This window comes from Heterodontus francisci, chromosome 19 (assembly GCF_036365525.1).
Source record: "Heterodontus francisci isolate sHetFra1 chromosome 19, sHetFra1.hap1, whole genome shotgun sequence".
Taxonomy (NCBI): domain Eukaryota; kingdom Metazoa; phylum Chordata; class Chondrichthyes; order Heterodontiformes; family Heterodontidae; genus Heterodontus; species Heterodontus francisci.
In genome coordinates this window covers 43,776,279-43,803,455 of record NC_090389.1, presented here as the reverse complement: position 1 = coordinate 43,803,455, position 27,177 = coordinate 43,776,279, and the positions used below count along the sequence as shown (strand labels likewise).

Sequence of the window (27,177 nt, the reverse complement as noted above, 5' to 3'; positions counted from 1 at the left end):
GCTACTTCCAATGAAGAAAGATGCATGAAATTCAAACAGTGTTAAATACGAGGGGGGACAAGGACAGTGCAAGCAGCTTTCTCTTTGGTTTCGGGTGAATGAGGGAATGAAAAAGGTCGGCTTGCTGTTTTGTATCATTTGATTTTCTGGTGGCTCGAATGAACGTGCTAGGACATTCTATCGACTTTCTCAAGCGCAGTGCATCGAGAGGGATGATTGGGAGGTGAGAAGGAGCGGGATGCAGTTGGCGTCCTTGACAGGGGGAGTGACAGCCATTCCTCGGCGGCTCTAAACGCTGCCTGGATAGAATCCGCTACCGGGCTTCCTGTCAAAGTTCATGGGTCACATTTCACTGTGAGGAGAGAATGGTTGTGACCGTGACGGAGGAGGCCACTCCATCTCCCCGATGAGCCCTCTTCCCGGGCTCTCTCACCTCTCTCTGCCCCGACTCTTCCAGGTAAGAAGCGAGCGAGTGGCGGGAGAATGAAAGCGGAGAGCCGGCGGGCGCGGGAATCAATCCCAATGCTGTGACGGGACACAGGGGGATGGCTTCTGCCTGGTGGGATCACCGGACACTGGCAGAACCGACTCCGGGGAAAGGTTGCAGCTTCAAAAGAGCGGAGAGGGGAGGGCAGTTATGTACTCCAAGTCCGAACTAAATCACTCCAGTAAATACTATTGAAATATGACTTAATTAACACCCACTAAATACATCGACCCCTTTTCACATGGTCACATAGTGAACTTGTGTTAGTTACAACGTCAGACTAGAAGAACATTTCTCTGTCAACTTTGACATGCATGTTTTACTCTTTGAGGTCAGCAGTGCTGAGAGATGGCCCGGTGCTGATGAGGATGGCCACTGAAGTTCTCAATTGCTAGGCTGTGCTGCTAAGGACGCGATGTGCTGATTTATTCTGCACTCTCTCTCAGATGTCTAGTGGATGTAGTTTATTTCGGAGAAGCAGAGGGGATGTTGTTAAGGAAGGCGCTGAGACACACACTTTGCATACTGTCAGGAAGAGGTCCTTTGGGGGAAAGGTAGAGAGCACAAATGTGCAGCTCGCCCTTTGGGTGGGGAGTGACAGCCGGAGCGGGGACTAAGCCGCTGGCTTCAGGACGCTGCTGCTGCTCAACACCATACACCCGCTCTCAGAGCCAGTGCTGCTCATTCCAATCGTCCCGACTCACTTAGCTCGGCATCTGAGCACTGATCTCTTCCCCCAGCATCTCTGCAAATCTTCCTGGGAAAACCTCCTGTCACAGTTGTTAAGACGTAGTCAAAAAGAGGCGGCAGCGACTTCCCGGGAGCTAATCGGATCATTTCGGTTCATTTAATCTGACTTGTATTTGCCCTTTTGGAAACATGGACTAGCTCCGGAGCTGAGGAAAGTGATGCCCCGTGTGTTCTGCTAACGCTTCAGTCAAAACGTGAGAGCAAATAATGTCAAGTATTTTCTGATAAACCAATTAGTCTGCTGCAATTTTCATGGGGAAAGCAGTGAAGAAGAATCAGTAGTTGCAGCATTCCCACAGACTCGGCTGTTCCCCATAGGTGAGTAGGAAATGCGTTACTCCGTGTTAAACAGTGCAGGAGGACCTCGATTCTCCAACAGAGTTCCAGCTTATAAAACCGCAAGAAACGAGCAAACCGATGTGTTTTTCCCTTTTAAACTTTGTTGGCAGTTGCTCGTTCAACCATCGACCGGGATTGTACACCCGGGGCGGGAGTGTCTGTCTGATATCTTGCTCTGGTTCATATGCAAGGATTTTTATTTACAGAATTAAGCCCGAAAGCTTGTAGTTTGCGAGGTGATGCGGTTTCCGAGAGCTGAAGGCAGCACAAGTTTATTTCATACTTCCTGCTTTGCAGAGAGACGCGATGCTATCTACAATGCCTGTGCTCCTGTACATCTGGATAACAGCCTGCACCTTGGTGTTCAGTCACGGAGCCCTTCCACCAACACTTGAGCAACTTTATCTGCACCGGCCAGGTAAGAACACTTTGGGCCATGTGTACAGGTAGTCTGTACTTTGTAGTACGGGGCCAGAGGGCGAAAGTGCCAGCAGACACTGGTACCGGGGCACATCTGAGCCCATTTCTCTTGGAAATGACTGCTGCGAATTGAACTGGAATAAGGAGACGGCCAGGCTGTTAGCAATCTGCCACATTATTAGCAAACAGGCAAATGAATAGAAAGATCCACGGACGTTGTTAGAAGGCCGAGCGGTGAATGGCGATGGGAATGACCCAAATATAAGGGAAGATCGCAGGCAAGAATTGGAAAGGAGGGTGGTCAAGGGGGAAGGTTTGATTGAGGAGGGGAGGAAGAGACAGGGGGCAATGAAGGGTCAAGGTGGTGATGATTTAAGTGCACTGGAGGTAGGAGGGGTGAGCGAACTTGCAGTGAGAGGGAGGGGGGGATCAAAGCGCCATAGCCAGATAGTGTGTGATCTCTCCATGCCTTTTCTAAAGGGGACAGGCTGGGAGCAGGGCATGCGGAGAGAGAGAGAACAGCAAGCTGAAAAATATCTGAGCACAGCTCACTGGTTAGCCAGTCTCCCGCAGACAACCGCTCTGCACCAAGAATTACCAAGATTGATGGCATTCAAATCCCAAGCAGCCCCTTTCCAATCTCTCCAGATCTAATTCAAAACATTGACAGATGAGTGGAATTCGACGTGACGTAGAGACCGTTCAAATCGCCCTCCACCTGTACAGGGAAGAAGCGAGTGCCAATTCACTACCAAACCATTGGTGCCAGCTCAATTTCTGCCGTCAAATCACCAGGACCGGGTAGGCACCAGTGCCACGCACGGGAATGGATGAAGGCACGGATGCAAACCGCTCCGAGGAAGAATCTCCCATCACAAACAATTTCCATAAACAGTGGCTGCTGATCACTGATCGATGGCAACAGTGTTCTCGCCATCCATTTGTTCCAACAGATGGACATCCGCCAATAAAGAGCTTCAGCTAAAATTTTATAAAGGTCGGCACTGCATTGTCAGCGGGGTTGCTGTATCCGAACTGCAGCTTACATATTATAGAAATATATTATAACTGATGCTGTTTCCAATGTTTTAAATAGGAAGGTTGCACTTTGCAGAGTAAACTGGGTCCAAGTGCTGATCTATTGATCCCCTGATTGGCGTTATCGACTTTCTCTCACCAGGCAGGATTGAGTTGTATTGACATCGTATGTCTGCACAGCGACAAGAAACTTTGTACAGGGGAATGTATTAGTTGAAATAGTCGGCGATTAGCTTCCGTAGTTTCATCAGAAAGACAGAATCTTAACGTGTCTTATTTAGCACAATGTACTATCACCGAATAGAAGTTTTGAACGTCTATAGAATATAACAAGCATGCGACATTAACATGTAGAACAGCAACACGTAACTATGGCAAGACAAATGGGTCATTGGTTATATTTTTGCAGTAATAAGATTGCCGTAAAATGGCAAACAAAACTGGCAAATCAATTGACATGGGCAGATTAAAGGGTTCTGTTTCTATCATTGTTTTGATGGAACACATTAAACAACTGGCGTGATTTAGGTCCAAGCCTGACTGGCCACGAATCTACATTTTGAAGACCATTACTGCTGCTAATATAGTTCAAATTATCAATTAGGAAATTTGATGAGAATCACGTTCACTTACCTTCTGAACTGCAAACATCAGGGTTCCAATCCCCTTTCGCAAGGCGAGCCAATAAGAAAGCGAGTCTGTGAGGTAATAAAAGACTGGAAACCTGTAACACGTTCGTTCATGAGCTACCTGTCTGACTGCTACCTGTACCTCGCGAGGGAGTCCCAGCAATACAGAGCTCTGCCACCTGGGCGCGTTCATTTAGAAGTTTCCCTGAAATATCACCCTCTGAACTAAGTCAGCTGTGCCCATTGTCCTATACGCGACATTATACGGCTACATTTTGCCACGTTGCAATTTACTTTGACAAATTATATCATTACTAAAGCCATGTACAGTTGTTTGTTCCTAAGGATATATTTTAATTATGCACAATACTTAGCTGGCAATAACTGACAAGGCTATTTTTCAACCAGTTGTTCTGATGATATCAAAACTTTCAGCATAAACAGTTCGTGAACATCAAAATAAATCGTAAATTAAATTATATTTACTGCTGTGGTGTTATAGGTGAAAGGGTATCAAAAGTAATGGTGATTTAGGACCAGAAGGAGTTTGACATCATAGAGCAGTTGCTGCACTATCAACGTTTTGAGGAGTCACTGGCCAAATTCAATATTGATTAAGAGGCTGAGGCCAGCTAGCAACTTGCCCTTTCCTAGTTAGTTTATGGGATAGATCACCTACCCTATCTGTCATAGAGTATGTGGAACTCCCTGTACTGAGGGTACGCTTGTGTGGCAGTCATTGGGGGAGGGGATTTAGTTGAAACAGCATTGAAAACAAGTAGTTACAGTCCAAAAAGAATTATCAGCTGATTCCTAATCTCAGATTTATTCTTTGTATTTAGATTTCAGAGAGACCATGGGGGAGTTTTGTGAGGCTGTGAAATGCATTACTGGAGTTGGCAATTGAAGCAGAGATCATGTGAATATTTAATGGATTACATAGGTGCTTGAAGGAAAATGGGGTAAAGGGATATGGTAACAGGGCATGCACATTGGATTAGGACTACTGCTGGTGTGGAGGTTAAACATCAATACCAACTGGTTGGGCTGAATGGCCTAGTCTTGTGTTGCAATTGCTATACCATTCTTTAAAATTCTACATAATGCATATACAGTGTTCCTGATCCACTACCATACAATAACACAAAACATGATGCCATTATGGTTCAAATAACTAGCACATAAGCCATCTCGGGAAATTTAAAAGCAAATTTTTAGAAGATGTAATGATCCAATTCCCAGAAGCACTATTAGGATATATTGTATAGAACTGTACCTGGTAATGTGTTGCAAGACATAATGGGGTTGAAATTTTGTTGATAAGTCACTCCTGTTTCACAATTTTAAATCCTCGGTATTTTTGCATTGTCATACGCTGTAGCCTACATGTTTACAATATATGATGCATATACCACCCAAATTATCAACAGTAATTGACTATTGATTATTTCCCCAATATATTTGCAGTGATTACAACATAATTGATGCATCTTCAGTGTGGATTTCATTAAGTGTCAACTACATTGAGCACAGTTGTTTACTACATGTACTGAAAAATAATAGCTACTCTGGAATAATTTCAAGTCCAAACTTATCTGCAGGTTCAGATGACAAGTCTAACCGTTTAGGTTTTCCTGTTGTAGTTTCTGCCATTATTATGGCATGATTGAAGAGACTATTACCTTGCACTCACTCTCAGGTATCTATTATTCTCAATATCTTATCCTTCAAGTCTTTTTAATGAGGGTTTATCGAATCAGAGTTTAGACTTACTTCAGAGATCAGGCACAGTGTGTTAATACCTCATCTCAAATGTTCACCACTCGGAACTTTGAAGGTGCTTCTGCATTGTAGGGAATCAGCCATATATAGGAACATATAGGATTATATATATGATTACAATTTTACAAAGGTGATTCTGTGTTAATAAAATAGATATAGCTCATTAAGACATGATGTTATAATAAGATCTCTTGCCATTCAAAACATCTTGTATGTTGGAAATAGTTAAGTGATTTGCATCACAACTGAAAACAGAGTATGTGATGGCAGGCAACGACAAAAATAACTTGCACTTATATAGCACCTTTAACATAGTAAACCATTCCAGTAATCTAACAATAAAAAACACCCAGCCCAAACAGGAGACAGGTTACCTAAAAGTTGGTCGAAGAGATAGGTTTTATGGAGGATCATAAATGAGGAGAGAGAGGTGGAGAGGTTTATGCAGGAAATTCCAAAACCTCGGGTCTAGAGAGCTGAAGGTATGCCTGCCAATAGTGGGACGAAGAAAGTTGGGGATGCGTGAGGCCAGAATTAAAGGAATGCAGTGTTCTTGGAGTTTTGTGAGGCGGAAGGAGGTTACGGCGATAGGCAGGGCACAGCAATGGGGCGGGTCAATTTGAACACAAGGATGAGAATTTTAAGTTTGAGGCATTGGTAGACCAAGAGCCAATGTACATCAGCGATCACAGGGGTGATGGGTGAAGAAGACTTAATGCAAGTTACGATATGGACAGCAGAGTTTTGGATTAACTCGTGTGCATGGATAGTGGAAGATGGGAGGCCAGTCAGGAGAACATTGGAATAATTAGGCCTGGTGGTAACAAAAGAAATATGATATAAGTGAGGATGGCTGAAAAACTTGTAAATGTCCCAATCCATTAGTTAGTTATAATCAGTCTTAGTGGGAATATTCATTATATCTCACTGCTGACCATGACATTCCAGCTCCAATGTTTGTATGCTTGAATTAAAACAGAAGAAACATTATTGTTTTTTTTTAGCCAAATAAATCAGTTGAAGCTGCTTTGTGAAGTCACACCAGTGAAAATCTGACATGTGTCAGCAGTGCTTCCTTTTATCATTGTTATAAACAGTGACTGCGATAGCTTTTCTTAATTTTTATCTATATTTAATTTTAAAAATTTAGTATATGATATGAATAGTAATAAACCAAGAAATGCCAGATGTAGTACAAAGAAACTGTCCCACACATTTATGAGTTCAACTATTACCATCAAGCATCTGATTGTCCACGAGAGTAGTGACACACAGTAACACAACCTAATTCATTAAAATATGTTTAACAGATGTTTCAGAAGCAGTACCACACAAATTGTTCACATGGAACTGCTGGCTCTGTTTGCTTTAGCACAATCTCTAAATTTTTATAACAAAACATAAAATATTTTACATTGGAAAAGAAACCTTGTGTCTTTTGCTTTACTCAGTTCTGTGTCCCTAAGTAAGCATAAAATATGTTGGGACATTTATTAGCATATTCTGTGTCCTTTATTACTTTTTATGTTGAAATTCCTATATTTATTACTTAATTAGATTTTGCTTAAAGCTCTAATAGATAATGAATATATCAAGACAGTAGTGTATGATAGCTCCATGAGTGAGGCTGATCAAATAACTTAATTGGTAACATAGTTCACAAGTGGTTATAGTTACCCAAGCAGTAGAAATATTTATTATATCTCATACAGGCATCTATTGATTTTAACATTTGCCCCATAGGCAGAGCCATCTGATGGATATGATACAGTAAAATATCATGATGAGTGTCACACAATACTTTGCAGCATATTCATTGGTGGCTGTGGAATTGTTGAGGCAATGTTTACTCTGGAACAGGTGATTCACTACAGCATGCAGCTGTTTTAGAAACAGCTGTTAGACTTTACATTGTTAGTGGATTCTAGTGGTCTTATATTAGGAGGAAAATTTCAGTGACTGTTATCTCCTGCAATAGGCTGAATAATGCAACTTATTAGTTTCATTCAGGGTTAGATCTTTTCATCAATCTGTGTTAGAGTTGCTGTAAATCAAGAGAATCATAGTTGAAATATGCTCAAACATTTATTTAAAAACAAATATTAAATATTTAATGGCAATATTGTGTATGAAGAATATGAATTACTATATCTGTACTTGCATGGAATATTATAGATCCTGTGTTCTGGGAGCAAGAAAACATTGTCTTATGGAATATAACCACTCAAAGTTGGATTATGTTAAATGAAATGTTACCACCTTTGAGAATCAGGGAGAAATTTCAGTTTTATCTTCTTGAAAGTTTTATTTAATCTTTTCTTCACTTCTCGCAGTTAATTGGAGACAGTCTATGGCAGTATGGATTATGCTTGGTCTCATGGAAGCAGCAGTCTTGATTGTTTGAATGTTTTTATTTTTCAGTCTATACTTCTGAACTGAAGGTATGTTGAAGTATTACCAACAGTTGTCTGTTTTAACACTGTGCTCCTCCTCCTTGCAAATAGTAGCTGGTGATTTTTTTTTCAACTTTGGGGTATGGTAGCATAGTAGTTATGTTACTGAACTAATCCAGTGGCTCATATTAATGATCCAGAGATACAAGTTCAAATCCCATCATAGCAGCTGGGGAATTTGAATTCAATTATTTAAATAAACATGGATTTTTTAAAAAGTTAGTATTGGTAATGGTGAAACTATTGGATTGTTGTAAAAACCAATCTGGTTCATGAATGTCCTATAGGGAAGGATATCTGCCACCCATAGCCAATCTGGCCTATATCTGAATCCAGACCCACAGCAATGTGGTTAACACTTAACTGCCCCCATGCAACCACTCCGTTATATGCAAAAAGGCAGCTCACCACCACCTTTTCAAGGGCAATTAGGGATGGGCAATAAATGCTGGCCTTTTCAACAACACCCATATCGCATGAATGAATAAAACAAGTCTTCTACCGAGTACAATGTTTGATCAATGATATTAGGTCATGAGAATGATGACTTAATTATACTCATGGTGGTCTTCTCTATTCATTACCTTGTGCTCTGCATGTGAGAGGTAAAATATCTTGGTGTAAGAGAGAAAGTGGAAAGGTGAAAAAGATGTAGAGGAAGGTCCTGTAATCTTGCCATTTGATACTAGATGGTTTTTTGTATGTAGGTTATTTTTTCCACTAAATCATCCAAGTTTCCCACGTTCTTAAGATCTCAAAGACATGCAAATCATTTCAGTTTGTCTGCAACATTCAGCATTCCTTAAGAATCATTATAATAACTGGCTTTCTATATCTTTTTATAATGTGATTATCTGATGTTGTGGCAATACATAAGCCTTTTGCATCTCAGAGTATGTCATAAATTGGAATAACGCAGCCATATACACAAATCTGGGTGTTTGAAAGATGGGTGTTTTCTACGGTGTGTAAAAAAAAAAAATTTAAATTATAGCAAATGAAGTGGAAATGGCATTGATATGACTGAGATTTTTCTAAGATTCAAAAAATATTTTAATATTTGAATCTGAAGAAAATGATATTTGATAGATCCTTTGTTATTGATCAATTACATTGACTGTTTTGGTGCTGTCCATTGCTCCAAATACAGCCTTTCTCAATAAATCTTCAAGGAGTATTTATGGGCAAGACAATAATTTGAAATATTAACAATTGATGAAGCAAAGAAACATATTGACATATATTGGTGAAGTCCTTTTTCTTTCTTGAGCCAGATTGTAAAAAAAAAAGAATTTACAGTTGTTAGTCTGGAAAATGTCTTCGGTTTATAGTTAATGGAAGAAAACTTGTTAATGGCAGTGGAATATACAGTGGCATTCCAGAGTGGCACACACACAATTTATTATGGATCAAGTGAAGCCATTTGTCAGTGTGCAAAATATCCCAGTGCTCTGATCAGTTAGTGGAAACCTAGGCAATATTGTGGCTTCTTCGCTGTCAGGTTGTCTCATCTCATATCCTGAGCACTCACTTAAGGAGAGTCAGGATGACACAAATGCACCATTTTGTTTACAGCTTTAAAATAATTGACACGTTTCTGCATGTACATATCTAATGTAGATATTAACATTGCTGAAATGTTAGATGTGAATATGCTAGAAATATAAATTAACAAATCATGCAACATATATATTAATGACCCAAGGATTAATGCATTCTATATCAGTAAATTCTTTTAAATAAGTGAGTATGATATTTCTCTGACATTTTTCCACTTAAAGGTACCATACACATCTTTAAATGTAAATATAACGCTCCCTTCCCTGAGTAAACTGTTCTTAGGTTTATAAAAAAAAATGTTTAATTGCAGAATTTACTTCCTAATCCAATGCGTTACAGATCAGTTGTTGTGGGGAAAAAAATTAATACTGAGCCCATCTTACCTGTCAGTGATTGTCCTATGTATTGTTAAAGAAATGAGGCCAGGTGATACGTGAAGTGAAATTGTGCAGACATTGTTTAATTAGTCTCGTCACCAAAAAATAAAATCTTGCTCAGGGCACTACACAAGGTCCAATTTGATTTTTTTTTAAAGCATTTTTATTTGGTAGCCTGCTGGTGGAAGAATCATTGTATGAGTGCCTCTGGTGCTGGCAATCCAAATAAAGACATACAGTTACAGCTCCATTGTGGTCCTATTTCTGTCAAAGTTACATATTTAGGAAACTATGGTGATATGAGAGGTTGTGCATCTAAAGTTAAATCACTTTATTAAAGCATTTCACCTATTAGAAAAGTCACTTGTGTTGTTTACTCACTCACGCTTTCTTCTCAAGAACACCAATCACACTTTGTACTCTTGAAAGTAATCCATTTCCATTAAGACTGGTACTGGCCTATGAAGTTTGGATACGGTTGGTAGATTTTCACCTAAAATGCTATAGGTGGAGATACTATTGTGATAGCACTACAGATAAGTTCTAGGAGTATTTATGGGTAAGACAATAATTTGAAATATTAACTATTGATGAAGCAAAGAAACATATTGACATATATTATATTTTATTTCATTTTATTTAGAGATACAGCACTGAAACAGGCCCTTCGGCCCACCGAGTCTGTGCCGACCATCAACCACCCATTTATAGTAATCCTACACTAAGCCCATATTCCTACCACATCCCCATCTGTCCCTATATTCCCCTACCACCTACCTATACTAGGGGCAATTTACAATGGCCAATTTGCCTATCAACCTGCAAGTCTTTGGCTGTGGGAGGAAACTGGAGCACCCGGCCAAAACCCATGCAGACACAGGGTGAACGGAAGCCCTTTTTCTTTTTTGAGCCAGATTGTAAAAAAAAAAATTTACAGTTGTTAGTCTGGAAAATGTCTTCGGTTTTTAGTTAATGGAAGAAAACTTGTCAATGGCAGTGGAATATACACAAAGGTATGAGGAAGAAAAAAAGCACAACAAGATTGTGAAGTACAATAGACATAATTCCAAACAATAATATTTTGAAGTTGAGACTCCTGCGATGGGAGCAGAGCTTTCTTTAAACAGGAATATTTTTGTATTTTTTTTATGGCTTTGGATAAATAAACCAAAGTATTTTGAAAATTACTTCAATTAGCTATATTTTAAGAGTTCCATCATCTTGGTGTTGGGAATCATTGGTTTTGTGGGACGCTGACCATCCTTTGTTTGCAGTACTACCTTGTCAATTGCAGATCAGATCAAGTTTGGGTCTTCATATGCTTGAAATAGTAATTTATGCAAGTTCGCAGATTGATCCTGAGGTTTATTTTCTCTTCCAATTTTCAACCAGTTACATCACCACTGGTAGTATGAACCAGGTGCAAGAGATCACAATTACGGACATAGATTGCTCCCGCTAGATCTCTACTAATTCAGCATACAATGACCACTTCCAGCAGTGCTGTCAACCATAATAGGTGATAGTCTCTTTTAAATATTAAAATAGGCATGTAGTATATGCAAATGAATGCATGCACAGGTTCACAGCATATATACCAGGAAACTAATATGTACTCAGCCTGCCTAGATAAAATGGCCTTTTGTGGGTTTTTAAGATGTTGGCTGTTGATAGCATTTAAATGGTAGCTGACATTTTTGTCAGGCCAATTTTTTTTGAGACTCCAGGAAAGGATTTTCTGGGGTATTTTTCCGTTGGCTTAGTTGCTTGAGGCCACTTTTTATACTGTTTTGTAGCAAGATTGTTTGGGCTGCCAATTTCCTGTAGAAATTCTGCTATATTTTGGAGGAGGAGCAAAGGAAGGATGCCAGCTAAATGCGATTACAACAGACAGTGATGCCCACACCCACGATTACCTTCAAACCTGGATCTACAGACAGAATCACACATAAAAGGACTTTTGCAAGGGATGCTTTATTACTAAACTATGGGCCTATTTTTCTCTTCACCTGGGTGGTAATGTGGCAGATTGTGCTGCATAAACCATCTAAAACCCAGTTGATTTTGCTCCCATTGCTTTTTATTTCAGTGGGATAAAAATCAGGTGAGTTCCATTACATTATTGGTAATTGACCTTTTCATCACATTACCAGCCTGGCACAATTCATTGAAGAGATTGTGATGACGTTGTCACTTGCTAGAACCTGACCTCCAATCAAACTGCTCCACAGACATGGCACTACCAATGATATAAAAAAATCACCACAGCACCTTTTTAAAAAATTTATGATGCAAAAAGCAGGGTGGGAGCGGGGAACCATACTGTGGGGGGGGGGGGGGGGGCATCAATCAATCCGTAAGAAGACAACAGATGCCTTGTCTATCAGAGCAAGCAATTACATCACTTTACCCACGGACAATTGAAAATGGCATGATAGAAAGAAAGTACTTGCATCTATGTAGCATTATTCATGCCTTGGTTAAATCATTTATCCAAGAGAAGACACCTCTGACAATGAAGCATTTCCTTTGTACTGGACTAAAATGTAAGCCTAGATCATGTGCTCCAAGTCCTGGAGTGGGCCTTGAACTTTTTTCAAAAAGCAAGATCCTCAAATGTACAAAGCATAATTGATGGCATCCACGTTGTGTTATAGGTTCGCGTACACAATACCTTTGTCTTCATGAACTACAAAGGAAACTGCTGCATGAATGTTCAGCTCTTCTATAACCATCAGCACAGGATCAAGTATCTCTCTGTTTGTTTCCTAGGCAGCAGTTATGATGGTTTATTCAAAATGAAAACACCTTGTCCCCATTATTTGACCCACAAAGTTGAATGCAAGGTAAACTATTTTAAGACCAAGGATACATTTTTGAGCTCTAGCTAATGAAACCTCCATGATGTGTACAAACAGCTGCTGGGCACAGACACAGAGGAGTGCATGCTGCTACCAGAATAATTATTAAACACATCATGAACATGTTTAAATGGTACTGCTCTGATAATTAGGCAAAATGTTCTGCTGCACGATGCACAGTTTTCATGATCGTAATGGGCATAATTAGAGAGCAACCAAAGGAGGTGGACTGCCAATCATTGCAGACAGATGAAGATAACGACCTGGAGGAGTTAGAAGCCACTTCTGCCGAATATCCAATGGCGGCTGCTCCAACTGTATGTCGGGCTGGTTGCCTGAGATTGTTTCAAGCATCATTCCACATGGGATTGATAAATTTGCCCAATAATGGCTACCTTGGCTGACCTGATGAAATCTGTAAACTTCTTCCTAACTTGATTCTAGGTATTGTGAGTTTGACTCGGCACTGGCATGTGTTATTTTCTTCCAATTTGACTTCTGTGATGTTTATTTATGTGGCTGGTTATCTCGGCTGCCAAAGACAAACACATGTAATTGGCACCTGAAGCACTGGTGAATCGTGGTCACTTGGTACACCTCCTCTGGAAGCTGACAGTTAGGCACTAAACACAACAGTGAAGTTTTATTTAGATTGATGTGAAATTTTGCAGTTCTACATGATTTCAGTTCCCAAGGAGTGAGCACCTGATCAGTGGCGTTATTCCAGTTTGGTGCCTGTTCAAATTATTACAATGAAAAGATTCCAGAAGTCCCATGAGTGATAATTCACCTCCAATTCGATTCATACAGGGGTCTGAAATCAGTATCATTAGCCTTGATATTTACATGGAGGTGGGGGGGGTGGGGGGGTGATGTGGGAACAGGGTAGAGTGGGGAAAACCTGGCAAGGTCCTGCCAATCATAAAGGCTACACCTTATTAAGGCATTGTGGGACTGCCTGCTGCCAAGCAGCTAGCCAAATTGAAAGCCTGGCCGACAGACTGGAGGAAACACTCACGGAAGGAGGCTGCAGCTGGGAACCTAGGGGTCATTCCTCGGGATTGGGAAGAGAGCATCAGCATTGGGCCACAATCAGTTTAGCTAGGAGGTCGGGGGAGGTTGGCAATCAGGGGAGCCTGGGGGCGGATGGGGGTTTGGCGGTGGGGAGGCAGGTGATCGGGAGGGCCGGGGGAAGTGGAAGGGGAATCACTCCTCTTCCTCCTGGTCCACAAGAGTGCTAAAAGAGCCACTGATCTTGGGGAGCCAGCAGCTCCTGCTTTGGATCAGCTGCCCGGAATCTCTCAGGTTGGGACTCCCCTTTTACTTATGAAATATAAGCCATGGCATCAATGGCTGTGACTATGTGAATTAGGCCGAGCCTGCCTGTTCACCCACCTTCCTGACCTTTTCCCAGCCATTGGGAGTAAGGAGGATAGAGGTTGAAATTGAATCCGTTGTGTCTAATGCTGAACCATCAAAAATTTCCAGTTGAAATTCCAATGTGCATTGTTTATATCGTGACAGGTATGAGATCTCAATGTGTGTCAGATTGGTCATTGGTATGCCCTGTCACTACTTTGCATAATGTGTTTGTTAGTATCTGAGAAAATTGAGTAAGAGCTGATGATTTTCTCTGAAGATTTCCATTCCCTACATTGCACAACCCATTCATAACATAAGAAATAGGAGCTGGGCTATGTCATTTGGCCCTTCAAGCCTGCTCCACCATTCAACAAGATCATGCCTGATTTTTGTACCTCAACTTCACCTGCCGACACTATCCCCCATATCTCTTGATTCCCTTACTGTTCAAAAATCTCTCTGTCTTCAATATACTCACCAACTGAGCATTCACAGCTCTCTGGGGTAAGATTTCCAAAGATTCACAATTGTTCGAGTGAAGGAATTTCTCCTCATCTCAGTCCTAAATGGCTGAACTCTTCTTACTAAACTGCGACGCTGGTTCTAGACTCATTAGCAAGGGGCCACATCCTTCTAGCATTTACCCTGCCAAGTCACTTAAAAATTTTCTATGTTTCAATGAGATCATCTCTCATTCTTTTAAAGTCTAGGGAAATAGGCCTAGTCTCCTTATGGGACAATTCACCCATCTCGGGAGTCAGTTGTGAACCTTCGTCATACTCCCTCTAAGGCAAGTATATCCTTCCTTAGGTAAGGAGACAAAAACTGTGCACAGTACACGGTGTGGTCTCACCAAGGCCCTGTACAATTCCAGCAAGACGTCTTTACTCTTCTACTCTATTCCCTTTGTAATAAAGACTAGTTTTCCGAATTGCCTCCTGTACATGCATGCCAGCCTTCTGTGATTTGTGTACACGGGCACCCAGGTCCCTCTGCATACAAACATTTCCCAGTATCTCGCCATTTGAAAAATATTCTGCTTTTTTATTATTCCTATCAAAGTGGATAACTTCACACATCTCCTTATTTATATTCCATCTGCCACATTCTTGTCCAATCACTTAACCTGCCCTTATCCTTTTGCAGCCTCCTTGCAGCCACCTAACTTTGTATTGTCAGCAAACCTGGATACACTACACTCCATTCCCTCATCTAAGTCATTGATTTAGATTGTAAATAGCTGAGGCTCAGGCACTGATCCTTGTGGTACCCCACTAGTTACAGCCAGTCAACCTGAACATTTATTCCTATGCTCTGTTTCCTAAATTAATCTAAGTTAATATATTGCCCCCAATCCCTTAAGCCATAATTTTGTGTAACAGCCTCTTGTGTGGCACCTTATCAATTGCTTTTCAAAAATCCAAATACATTACATCCACTGGTTCCCCATTATTTACCCTGTTGGCTACAAGCTCAAAAATCTCTGATGGATTTGTCAAACACTATTTCCATTTTTTTATAAATCTATGTTGACTCTGCTTAATCATATTATGATTTTCTAAATGTCCTGTTATCATGTGCCTAATAATAGATTCTAGCATTTTCCCTACTACTGATAGGCTAACTGGCTTATAGTTCCTTGTTTTCTCCCTCTTTTTCTGAATACCAGGGTTATGTTTGCTACCATTCAATCCATGGGGACTATTCTAGAATCTAGGGAATTCGGAAGATTGAAACCAAGTCATCCACTACCTCTGCAGCCATATCTTTTAAACCACTAGGATGTCGGCCTCATGTCCAGGGGATTTGTTCGCTTTTAGTCCCATTAATTCCTCTTTTTTGTTTGACTAATACTAATTTCTTTAAGTTGCTCTTTCTCACTAGACGTTTCGTTCCTTACTGTTTCCAGATGTTTTTTGTGTGTTCCACCATGAAGACAGATGCAAAGTATTCCTTTTAAAGTCTCTGCCATTTCCTTATTTCCCATTATAATTTTTCATGACTCTTCCTCTGCGAGCTATGCTTACTTTCACTAATTTCTTCCTTTTTACATAACTATAGAAGCTTTTACAATCTGTTTTTATGTCTCTTGCTAGTTTTTCCTCATCCCATTTTCTCTTTTCTTTATCAATTTCCTGGTCTTCCTTTGCTGAGTTTCAAAGTCCTCCCACTCCTCAACCTTACCACTCTATTTTCCAGCATTATGAGCCTCTTCTTTTAATCTAAATATTTTTTTTAAATTTTTCATTGACCCTCCTATTCCATGAGTCTCAATTTTGTTAACCAACCTTTTATGTGGTAATTTGTAAACATTTTCTTAATATTCATACAGACTACATCCATTGCTTCCCCTTCATCAATCATTTCTGTTCCTTAAATCAAAAATCCAGTCAGATTAGTCAAGCATAATCTGTTTGTTACAAATTTGTGCTGGTTCCTCTTGATTAACTCAAACGTCTCCAAGTGCCTGTTGATGTTTTTTTCCCCCGATTATTGTTTCTAAAACCTTACCCACCACAGATGTTGAACTGACTACCCTGCAGTTACTAGGAATATCCTTACACCCCTATTTTGAATAAGTGTGTCACATTTGCCACTCCTCCAATCATCTGGCATCTCCCCCGTAACTAGAGAAGGTTGGAATCACAGAATCACCGAATCACAGAATCACAAATATTATCTTTAACTTTTCTTGCAAACCACATTGAGTTTGTAATTCCTAAAGGGAATGTAAATTTTGAGGTAGTGACGAAGCACTTCGTGGTTGGATGGGGGTGGGGGGGGAGGTTCATCTTTCAAATAATGGCTAGAATTTTATGCCCCCCAAAGAGCAGAATAGTAGTGGAGGGGGGTATGTAAAATGGAGTGGGAGACTCGGGGCGGGGTCCGCCCCGACCGCTCCTGCCACCATTTGTGGTGGACGGTGGACGGCTCCCGTCCAACGATGGTAAAATTCAGGCCAGTGTCATCTGTGGCAGCGACGAGAAACTGCCTGCCTGCCCCAGGCCAATCAAGGCCCTTAAGTAGCAAATTGGCCACTTAAGGGTCTTTGCCCACCGCCATGGTGATTTTTACCCTTGGCCGGTCGGGCGGCCCAGTCCTCAGAAAAGCCGCCTGACAAAAGCAGGCAGCTCTCTGACGGCCTGGGAGGGCTGCCCCGGATCCCCCAACCACCCCCAATGTCCAGCACAAACCCCCCTCCCCCCCAATTGACCACCCTTGCCTTGCTAGGGCCCGACCGATCACCCCAACAAGGCCCCAAAAACTTACCTTTTCCCAGGACCATCCTTCCTCTTTGTGAAGCTGGGTTGCAGCCCCAACAGTTGCCATCGCTCCTGGTGGCGCTGCTGGGACTAAGAGCTGCCGGCCCGCTGATTGGCTGGCGGCTCCATTAGGTGGGACTTCTTGGCTCAATGAGGTGGAAGTCCCACCTCAGACCTATTAAGGGCGTAGGGGCCATAAAATCCAGACTGGATCCCTGGGCCTGGCGGAGGCGGGATCACCAACGACTTTTCAGTTGGTGGACGGCTCCCGTCCAATGATGGTAAAATTCAGGCCAGTGTCCTGTTAAAGGCTTGGTTATCAGATTCTTGAAAAATGTCAAATCTTGTTGGTTTTGGAAGAACTTAAGTATTGTGCAAGACAAGAATTGCTCTGCTGGTTATGTGTTTGTGTGTCTTCTGCTTTTGCTTTTAAATAAATTGATCATCCCATGCAGCCTTCCATGCCGAATATTCTGGTAAAAGTGCAATTGTTAATCATTCCAGCATCATTGTGAATATTGTGCAATACTTTATCATCAATCACTTTCATATCCATCTTTTTTCAAAAAAAAATTCTGAAATGCTTTTTCTGCTAAAAGACTATGCTTCTGAAAATGCCTTCTTAGAGTGAAGTACGTGTACACTATATTTTCTGAATTAGTACAGTCCTAAGAGGAATTCTGAAAGCTTCTATTCTTGTACTGAACATCAGTATTGTATGCTCCCATTTGGACCTGAGCCTAAATGCATATGTACTAAACTGTATCATCTTATGGATGGTTGAAAGGATGTCAGGTAAGTCAAGATCAGAAATGCCAATGAACTTATTGTAAAAGCTATTTACTTTAGATGGTGAGACCACAATCCACCTTCAGGAATTAGGACAAAAAACTGAGGAACAGCCTGAGCATTTAAAGTTTCTCAGGTGAAAGGCTGGATGAATGGTTTACTGATGTACTTCAATTAAGTGACCCCAATATATCTGATCCTGGTCTTGGTTTCCTATAACACTGGTACCATTTTAAAGAATGTGACGGGTCAAGTCACTGACTTAGAATCACACGTCCTTGTCTGAATCAATTTCTTCATCATGCAATGGCTGTGCTGATATGCAGCTTGGGATTATTGAAAACTCAAGGCATTATGTAAGAGAGACTTTGGCTGTGAGATCTCTGATGCATATTAAATAATTTGAAATATGAAAATTCTCAGGGTGTCCTAAAGCACTTCACAACCAATGAAGTACTTTTGAAATCCAGTCACTGTTGTAATGTAATGTAGGGAAACACAGTGGGCAATTTGCATAAAGCAAGATCTCACAAAAAGCACCGAGACAAATAGAAACATTGAGGGATAAATGTAGGAGAACACTTCTGTTCTTTGAATAAAACTTTTAATGCTCACCTGAGCAGGCAGATGTGGCTTTGGGTTCAAGTTTCATCCAAAAGACAACAATTTCAACAGTACAACACTCCCTTAGAACTGCACTAAAGTCAGTCTAGATTATGTGATCAAGTTTCTGGAGTGGGGCTTGAAACCATGGGCGCCTGCACACACGTGCCAGGCACTGCCACACCACCGTGATCTGGTGCGAGGTGGCACATTTAAATACGTGGGCCCTCCCCCCCATTACGTGGTGGGGGGCAGCCTCAGTGGCGCCGTGAAAAGCATCAGCTGCCTCTACGCAGGTGCTGGTGCCATTTTTAAAGGGCTGCCAGACCTGCCCAGACACGGCAGATTTGAATCCTGTACCCCCCACCTCACTGCACTGAAAATAAATGTTTGACCCGTTCTCGCCACCCAACCCCCCCAAACACTGCAAATAAATGGTTGCCCCACTTCCCCCCCCCCCCCACCCCACCCCCCCAAAAACACTTTAAATTGCATTGTTGACTTCCCCCATACCTGCACAAAGTGCAGAGGTCACCCCTTCTCTTTCCCTCCCCCCACCCCCACTACATACTAGAAATGCAGAGTTGAGCGCCCCCCCCCCCCACTACACAAATAATCGTAAGTTTTCTCCTTTCCCCGCTTTCGGTGGCGCAAGATTTCCCTGGACAGGAAAGCGAAGGCACGTGAGTGATGCCCGTCACACGGAAGATCCCGGGCAGCCAGGAAAGTCGTGGGGAATTGTAGGTCAATGTATTTGAGGTTTATTTAAATATTTAAAGTCAGATCCTGTTGCTCAGCGGCGGGAGGGCTGCCACGGAGCCTCGCTGCCGCCAGGAAGATTGGACCTGGCCATCCCAGTGTCTGGCTCCGTGGCAGACCGCTGTGTTCTTGCAGTCACTGCCCCCCCACCCCCACCCGTCATGGAGTAGACGTCAGGAGTTCAACAAAATTCAGCCCCATGACTTTCTACCTCAAAGGCAAGGGTACTATTACTGAGCCAAGGCTGTGCCTTAAAGTGAAAAGTGTTATGCATCCAGAAGATATTAGCTTCTATGAAAGCCTGAGCAAAACCTTATGTAAGATGTACTACATAGCTGGCCTCATGGTTCAAGTGTTGTGGTTCTAGGAGTGTGTTGTAAAGGAGTGGTGAATGAGGGCCCTTAGTGCTGTATCAGTTAGTGATGGATAATGTGGTGCCTGTTTTGGGAAATGATTCAGATGCAGGTCTACGCTGTCAATTAAAAGCACACATCCATTTCTCTCAATAGAAATGGCATTGGTTTAAGCCTGGGACAATTGCTGGGGGTTCCCGCTGTTCAGCTAAAATGATCAGTTGTTGTATAGTCCAGGTTGCAAAGATTTGTGCATGCACATGTTTTGAGTAAAGAATGTTTTTCTTCATTCAGTCCCTGTCCTGTTTTGAGAATTTTTGACAGTGGAGAAAGCCTCGGAGTGTATTTGTTTGGAGTTGTAGTTGTGTGACTTTTGAGTGAACTGTCAATGTTGTCAATTTTCTTCTTGGGGGAACAAAGGAATGTTCTGTAACCAAAAATGATCATTTTGGTCTATCTGGTCAGCCTGAGAGTTCAAAATTAAAGTTGATTACTCAAAACTCTCAATTGATTTTCTTGTTTCTGAAGTAGTAAAATTTTTTGTTTTTATTGCAGAATTTTATATTCATAGTAAATTAAATGAAGGGTTTTGATAGAGTAGATAGGGAGAAACTGTTTCTACTGGCAGGATGATTGCTAACTTGACAAAGATTTCAGGTCATTGGCAAAAAAAGGCAGGTGGGGGAGATGAGAAATTGTTTTAAATAGTGAGTTGTTGTGATCTGGAATGCACTGCCTAAAAGGACGGTGGTAGCAGATTCAAGAATAACTTTCAAAAGGGAATTGGATAAATACTTGAAAAGGAGAAAGTTGCAGGGCCATGGGTAAAGAGCAGGGGACTGGAACTAATTGGATAGCTCTATCAAAGAGCCAATACAGGCACTTCTGTGCTCTGTGATTCTATGATCTAAAATAAAGACAGAGTTGAAATGTGATTGGTGCGTTTTTATGGCATATTTGGTATCATCCTGGACTCTAAATGTTCATGTAGTCTGCTCAGTGAGACTCAATTTCGTGCAGAAACATTCGTGCCACACAAGTGCCAGGCAATAACCATCTCCAACAAGAGAGAATCTAACCATCTCCCCTTGACATTCAATGGCATTGCCATCGCTGAATCCCCCATTATCAACATCCTAGGGGCTACCATTGACCAGAAACTGAACTGGACTAGCCATATAAATACCATGGCTACAAGAGCATGTCAGAGGCTGGGAATCCTGTGGCAAGTAAGTCATCTCCTGACTCCCCAAAGCCTGTCAACCATCTACAAGGCACAAGTCAGGAGTGTGATGGAATACTCTCCACTTGCCGGGATGGGTGCAGCTCCAACAACACTCAAGGAGCTCGACACCATCCAGGACGCTTGATTTGCACCCCATCTACAAACGTTCACTCCCTCCATCACCGACGCACAGTGGCAGCAGTATGTACCATCTACAAGATGCACTGCAGCAAAGCACCAAGGCTCCTTAGACAGCATCTTCCAAACCTGCGACCTCTATCAACTAGAAGTTCAAGGGCAGCAAATGCATGGGAACACCACCGTCTGCAAGTTCACCCCCAAGTCACACACCATCCTGACTTGGAACTATATCGCCGTTCCTTCACTGTCGCTGGGTCAAAATCCTGGAACTCCCTTCCTAACAGCATTGTGGGTGTACCTACCTCACATGGACTGCAGCGGTTCAAGAAGGCAGCTCACCACCGCCTTCTCAAGGGCAATCAGGAATGGGCAATAATTGCTGGCCTAGCCAGCGACGCCCACATCCCATGAATGAATTTTTAAAAATGGGAGTTCAGATCATTTTGTGATTCGGTGCTGGTATGAAGAAGTGGGCAGTTACTCAGCAGCTGAAGTGGTGTTTGCAGCACAACTGAGATCAAGATGGGGAGCAGATTTTGTAGCATGAGTGAGATTAGAACCAACAGCGATAGAGGGACCATCTCGCATGAAAACAAAAAGTGTGCAGAAGTGCATTTAGTAATAAACTGACCAGAAGTGCATCAAATGTATTTCTAAGATTGTTTTATCAAGCTCTATTTTGATAATTATTTACTTATATTTTGTGCTTGACAACTTTTCATACTAGTTAGCCTCCAGCTATCTGGAGAATGGGAAGGATCATCCATTGGACTTCAGATGTTGACAGTCTTGCCATTCAGAAGTGTACTTGACTATATTAATTGCCATGGAGAGAGCACAAATGTATTGCCTTGAGGATTACAAATGATTGATCATATTTTGCGGATACATATTACAGTTTTGAATAAGCTGAGGGAAGAATATTTATTGGTTAAGATTTGTAATTAGCATTCGATTTATAACAATGCACTGCTACTGTCACAATGTATTTTGGGAAAATACTCCACATATCTACAATTTACACCGAAGCCTTGCAAATATTACCATGAGCAGCTAATGAAACAACACTTTATTTTGGTTGTGCAAGTACTCGAAGGATTTTCAATTGATTTGTTCAGTTTTTTTACAACAAATTTGTGTATATCTGTGGAAAATAATCAATTAAGATTTTCACTGGCAAGTCTAGCTGGAGATCTAGACCACAAAATACTTAATGCAGTGATTTCCCCACAGACGTATGAATTTTTCAATTTAACATAGGTCATTTATGTGGCTCAAAGACTACTAGAATTTTAATAGCTTTGGTGGAAAGCACAGCATTCTAATTTAACATTTTATATTAACAGCTATTATTTTAAATTTACATGTGTTTGCATTTTTTTTGGAGCCAGATCTAATATTGGGTTGCAGGAGAGTTGAAGCCCTGACTAGTATGTTCATTTTGGATTGCGTTTATCCAAAATATGACATCATTGTGCTGCTCAGAGTCTGATTTTCTTCACTATTGGGTTTATTCTGCCTTCATCCAACATGACTTACTTAAGACTTTGTTTTGCTGGAAGTGAATTAATAAAACTATTTTTAGTATAAAGCAGCCCATATTTGAATTCTAACACCCCAGGGTATAATAAAGATGTATTGCTACCATCCACTTTGCCCAGGTGGAGAACAAAACAGCATCAAAATTTTGCTTAATATGTGCTGCATACCCAGCGATATCCTTGTGCCACTGTAACTGTTTAAATGATAGTCCTTTCATTCAAAAGTAACTCATACTGCACACACCAAGATAAGGTTTTCAAGATGTTAACTGAAGAGAACACTTGAATATTTGATTAGTTATATTTACCAGTATTGAAATTATGTTTACTTTTAAAGTATGAATTGATGGTAATAAGATAAGGGGAGAAAGGCAGAATGTTCTGCCTTCCAACCTTTCATCTTCAATAAATAAAAGGAGTCAATCAGGTATTATAGTCATTATAGTCACAGAAGGAAGGCATTCAGCCCATTGAGTCTTTCATTGAGTTGATAAAATAAGAACAAAATACTTTGGATGCTGGCAATTAGAAATAAAAATAGAAAATGCTGCAAATACTCAGCAGGTCTGGCAGCATCTGTGGAAAGAGAAACAGAGTTAATGTTTCAGGTCAATGACCTTTCATCAGAATAGTTCTGAACAAGGGTCATCAATCTGAAATGTTAGCTCTGTTCTCCACAGATGCTGCCAGACCTACTGAATATTCTGTTAATAAAAGTATAAGCTGCATGGTACTTATTGAAATGAAAGTCCTATGTTTGAATATCTTTTTTTATTCAATTTGTGAAATAAATATTCTTAAAAGCGCGTCTTCAGAGTGCTGAATAGCATCAGTGTACAATACTACTTTTGATTACTCCAGTTTAAAGTTAGTTGTGCTAGTAACTTAAACAGTGTTTAAAGCATGCACATGAGATTGATATATAAAGTAAGGATCTGTATTTGAAGCAAACCTCTCAGTTAAACTTGTTGGAAACCTTTTGGGTATTCTTATCCACAATCAATCAACAAGAACAATAAAGCAATGACGAGCAGTAATAATGATAGATAGACAGAGCACTGGTATGAAATGGATTAATTGAGCATAAACTGATGAGAGTTCAGATTTTTGCCCCCATTTAACAGATGTTTAAGTTTAATTCTCTGCAAGTAATATCTGACAGCCTCAGTTAATGGTTTGAAGCCACATCCTTATTTGTAATATTTACTATCTGCTAATAAAATAAACAGGATCCTTGTTATGGATGCAGTTCATTTTTAAGCAGTTGATAACTGGCAAACTACTAAGAGATGTTGAGTGTTGAAAACACTGCTTTTATTTCTGACGTGTTTTAAAAGCAAAATTCTCTTTGAATATCTAGTTAAACCATTGTATCTTCTCAAGCAAAGATGAAAGTGCCATCTGAAAACAAAAGGGGAATAATAAAGAAAGAAAATCTCCACTGACCCTTCCATGGGTGCCCTTTAGTGTATTGCTATGAGAAGCAGCCAGCAGTAAAAAATGGAAACTATTCATAAAGTTTAACTAGTACTAAATGGAAAGGTACCCTATTGTGCAAGAAAATGTTTAACATAAATTATGATCTAATTAACATTTGCATAATGATATAGACGTCCTACTGCTTGTAGTGCTAATTAGCAAATGACAAATGAGTAAGCATTAATATTTCATTAAGATCTAACATACTTGAAGAAAGACTTACAATGAAAAATAAAACTGATCAGAGTAACGTGCATGCAGAAAAATGATCAACAAATGTTTAACATATATTTTGGTTGGCTTCATTCTTTGTTATGTACCGTGTCACTCAATATTTAATTAAAATAATTATTTTCTCCGTTTTAATCATTTTGATGAATAGTCCAAGTCTACATTTCATCAGATATGCCTTAACATTACACAATTCCCAAAGGATAAACCTAGTTTATAACCACTAACACTACAAGAAAACTAGCTGTAATTAAAATTGCATTACACATTATTTATTATTAGCTAACATCAAAACAAGAGCTGTAATATTACTAAAATAACAAAGCAAAACCACATTCAATTGGGCCAGTTATACCATATATTTTGCATTGATTCAATGAGCTTGTGGTTTATCTGCAGTGTGATGTCTTCTAGGATGCATTGAAGCAAACTGCGTAACATCATATCACACAGAGAGTCTTATGAGGCTTCAGCTTTTCACTGGCTGCAGTATAACTGTAGCTGGTGCAAAACAAACTTTAAAAAGCTTCAGTGTTAGATCTTTAACCTTTTAAATGTTGTCAGTGAATTGAGTGTTTCATTAGATCTTTTGCTAACATTAAATTTTACTTAATTGCCAGTACATGAAACATTAGACACAGCTTAGCACATAGTTTAGTTTTTCTTGCTCAGGAAGCAATGAGAAGACAAAGTATAACTTTGGGATGCCACCTCTGTATGGCTCTGGTGCTTGAGGTATGATTTGTCTTAAAGTACTTAGTCTTTTCAAAACCATAAAGCAATGCATGCTCTCAGATATTTAACATTAATATGCCTTTAACCTACATGGCATTTTACTATCTTTGGCCAGAATACAAACAAATTAAATCACCTTTTCTTTTTAATGTCCAACATCAAATGTGAGGAACTCATGGATTTCTTTGTCACCAAGATGGAGATTATCTGATCAGTTGCCTCTGCCACTTCCCTCCCTTCCCCTAGACTACCGGGTCACACTTCCTCTAAAGCTCCCCCTGCCTTAGCCCTGAACTTGTTTCCTTCTCCAGTTTCTTTCCTAACTCTCGTCATGCCCTCACCAAGCTCATTTTTGTCCATGAGACCTGCCTCCTGCTCTCTCGAACCTATTCCCATGAAGCTGCTGATCACCCAAATCCCTTCTTGGCTCCAATGTTAGCTGATATTGTTAATGGTTCTCTCATCTCAGGTTCTGTCCCGCTTTCCTTCAAATCTGCCATCATCACCCACTCCTCAAAAAAAAAACACTTGACCCCTCCATCTTCACAAACTATTGCCCCATCTCCAACCTCCCTTTTTCTCTCCAAAGTCCTTGAACCTGTTGTCGCCTCCCAAAATGCGCAGCCTTCCCAGAACTCCATGTTTGAATCCCTCCAATCAGGTTTTCACCCCTGCTAGAATCCCAAAATGGCTCTTAAAGTCACAAATGACATCCACTGTGACTGTGACAAAGGCAAAGAACCCCTCCTCATCCTTCTCAAACTGTCTGCAGCTTTCAACAAGGTTGATCGCACAATCCTCCTCCAATGCCTCCTCTTCACAGTCGTCCAGCTGGGTGGGACTGCAGTCGCCTGGTTCCATCCTTATCTATCTAATCGTAGCCAAAGAATCACTATCAATGGCTTCTTTCCTATTCCTGCACAGTCACCTCTGGTGTTCCCCAACGATCTATCCTTTGCTACCTCCTATTTCTCATCTACATGCTGTCCCTTGGCGACATCATCTGAAAACACAGTCAGTTTCCACGTGTACACTGATGATGCCTCACCACCTCGCTTGGTCCCTCCACTGTCTCTAAATTGTCAGACTGGTTATCTGACATCCACTACTGGATGAACAGAAATTTCATCCAATTAAATATTGGGAAGACTGAGGCTATTGTCTTTGGCCCCCGTTCCCTCACCAACGATTTCATCCCTCTCCCAGGTAAGTGTCTGAGGCTGGACCAGACTGTTTGCAAACGTGGTGTCACATTTGGTCCCCAGATGAAGTTTCAACCACGTATCCGCTCCGTCACTACTTCCAACTCTATAACATCACCTGTCCCTGCCCCTCTTTCAGCTGTTATGCTGCTGCTGAAACTCTTGTCCATGTCTTTGTTACCTCCAGACTTGACGAATGCACTCCTGGCTGGCCTCCCACATTTTACCAAAACTCTCATGTCCTAACTTGTACCAAATGCCATTCACCCATCACCCCTGTGTTCGCTGACCTACACTGGCTCCAGTTTAAAGAATACCTTAATTTTAAAATTCATCCATGGTGTGGCCCCTCCCAATCTCTTTAATCTCCTTCAGCCCTCTTAGATATTTGCGGTCATCTAATTCCAGCTTCATCAACATTTTTTAGTGGCAGATCTGTGACACTGATGGACAGAAGGCAAGTTGATGATGGGCTATGTTGTGTTCCTGCCTTCCTGTCATTTTTTCATGGCCTAAGATTGCCAGGGCAAACTTTAACCATACATTTATTTATTTTATTTTTTAATTAATTAGAAATACAGCACTGAAACAGGCCCTTCGGCCCACTGAGTCTGTGCTGACCAACAACCACCCATTTATACTAACCCTACAGTAATCCCATATTCCCTATAACCTACCTACACTAGGGACAATTTACAATGGCCAATTTACCTATCAACCTGCAAGTCTTTGGCTGTGGGAGGAAACCGGAGCACCCGGCGAAAACCCACGCAGTCACAGGGAGAACTTGCAAACTCC

At 40.9% G+C, this 27,177-nt stretch overlaps 1 protein-coding gene across 3 annotated transcripts in view; it reads left to right on the top strand.

The window, feature by feature from the left end:
• The first annotated feature begins 236 nt into the window (after positions 1–236).
• Positions 237–27,177, top strand: part of LOC137380038 (chemokine-like protein TAFA-1) — a 563,202-nt gene continuing 536,261 nt past the window's right edge. For 2 of the 3 annotated variants that reach the window (XM_068051560.1, XM_068051562.1), the window contains exons 1-2: positions 237–457; positions 1,874–1,994. In XM_068051560.1, the coding sequence (XP_067907661.1) occupies positions 407–457; positions 1,874–1,994 (172 nt within the window). In that variant the 5' untranslated portion in view covers positions 237–406. Of the gene's footprint in view, positions 458–1,189; positions 1,556–1,873; positions 1,995–27,177 lie in introns of those variants that run through there. The other variant, XM_068051561.1, reaches the window with a different exon arrangement.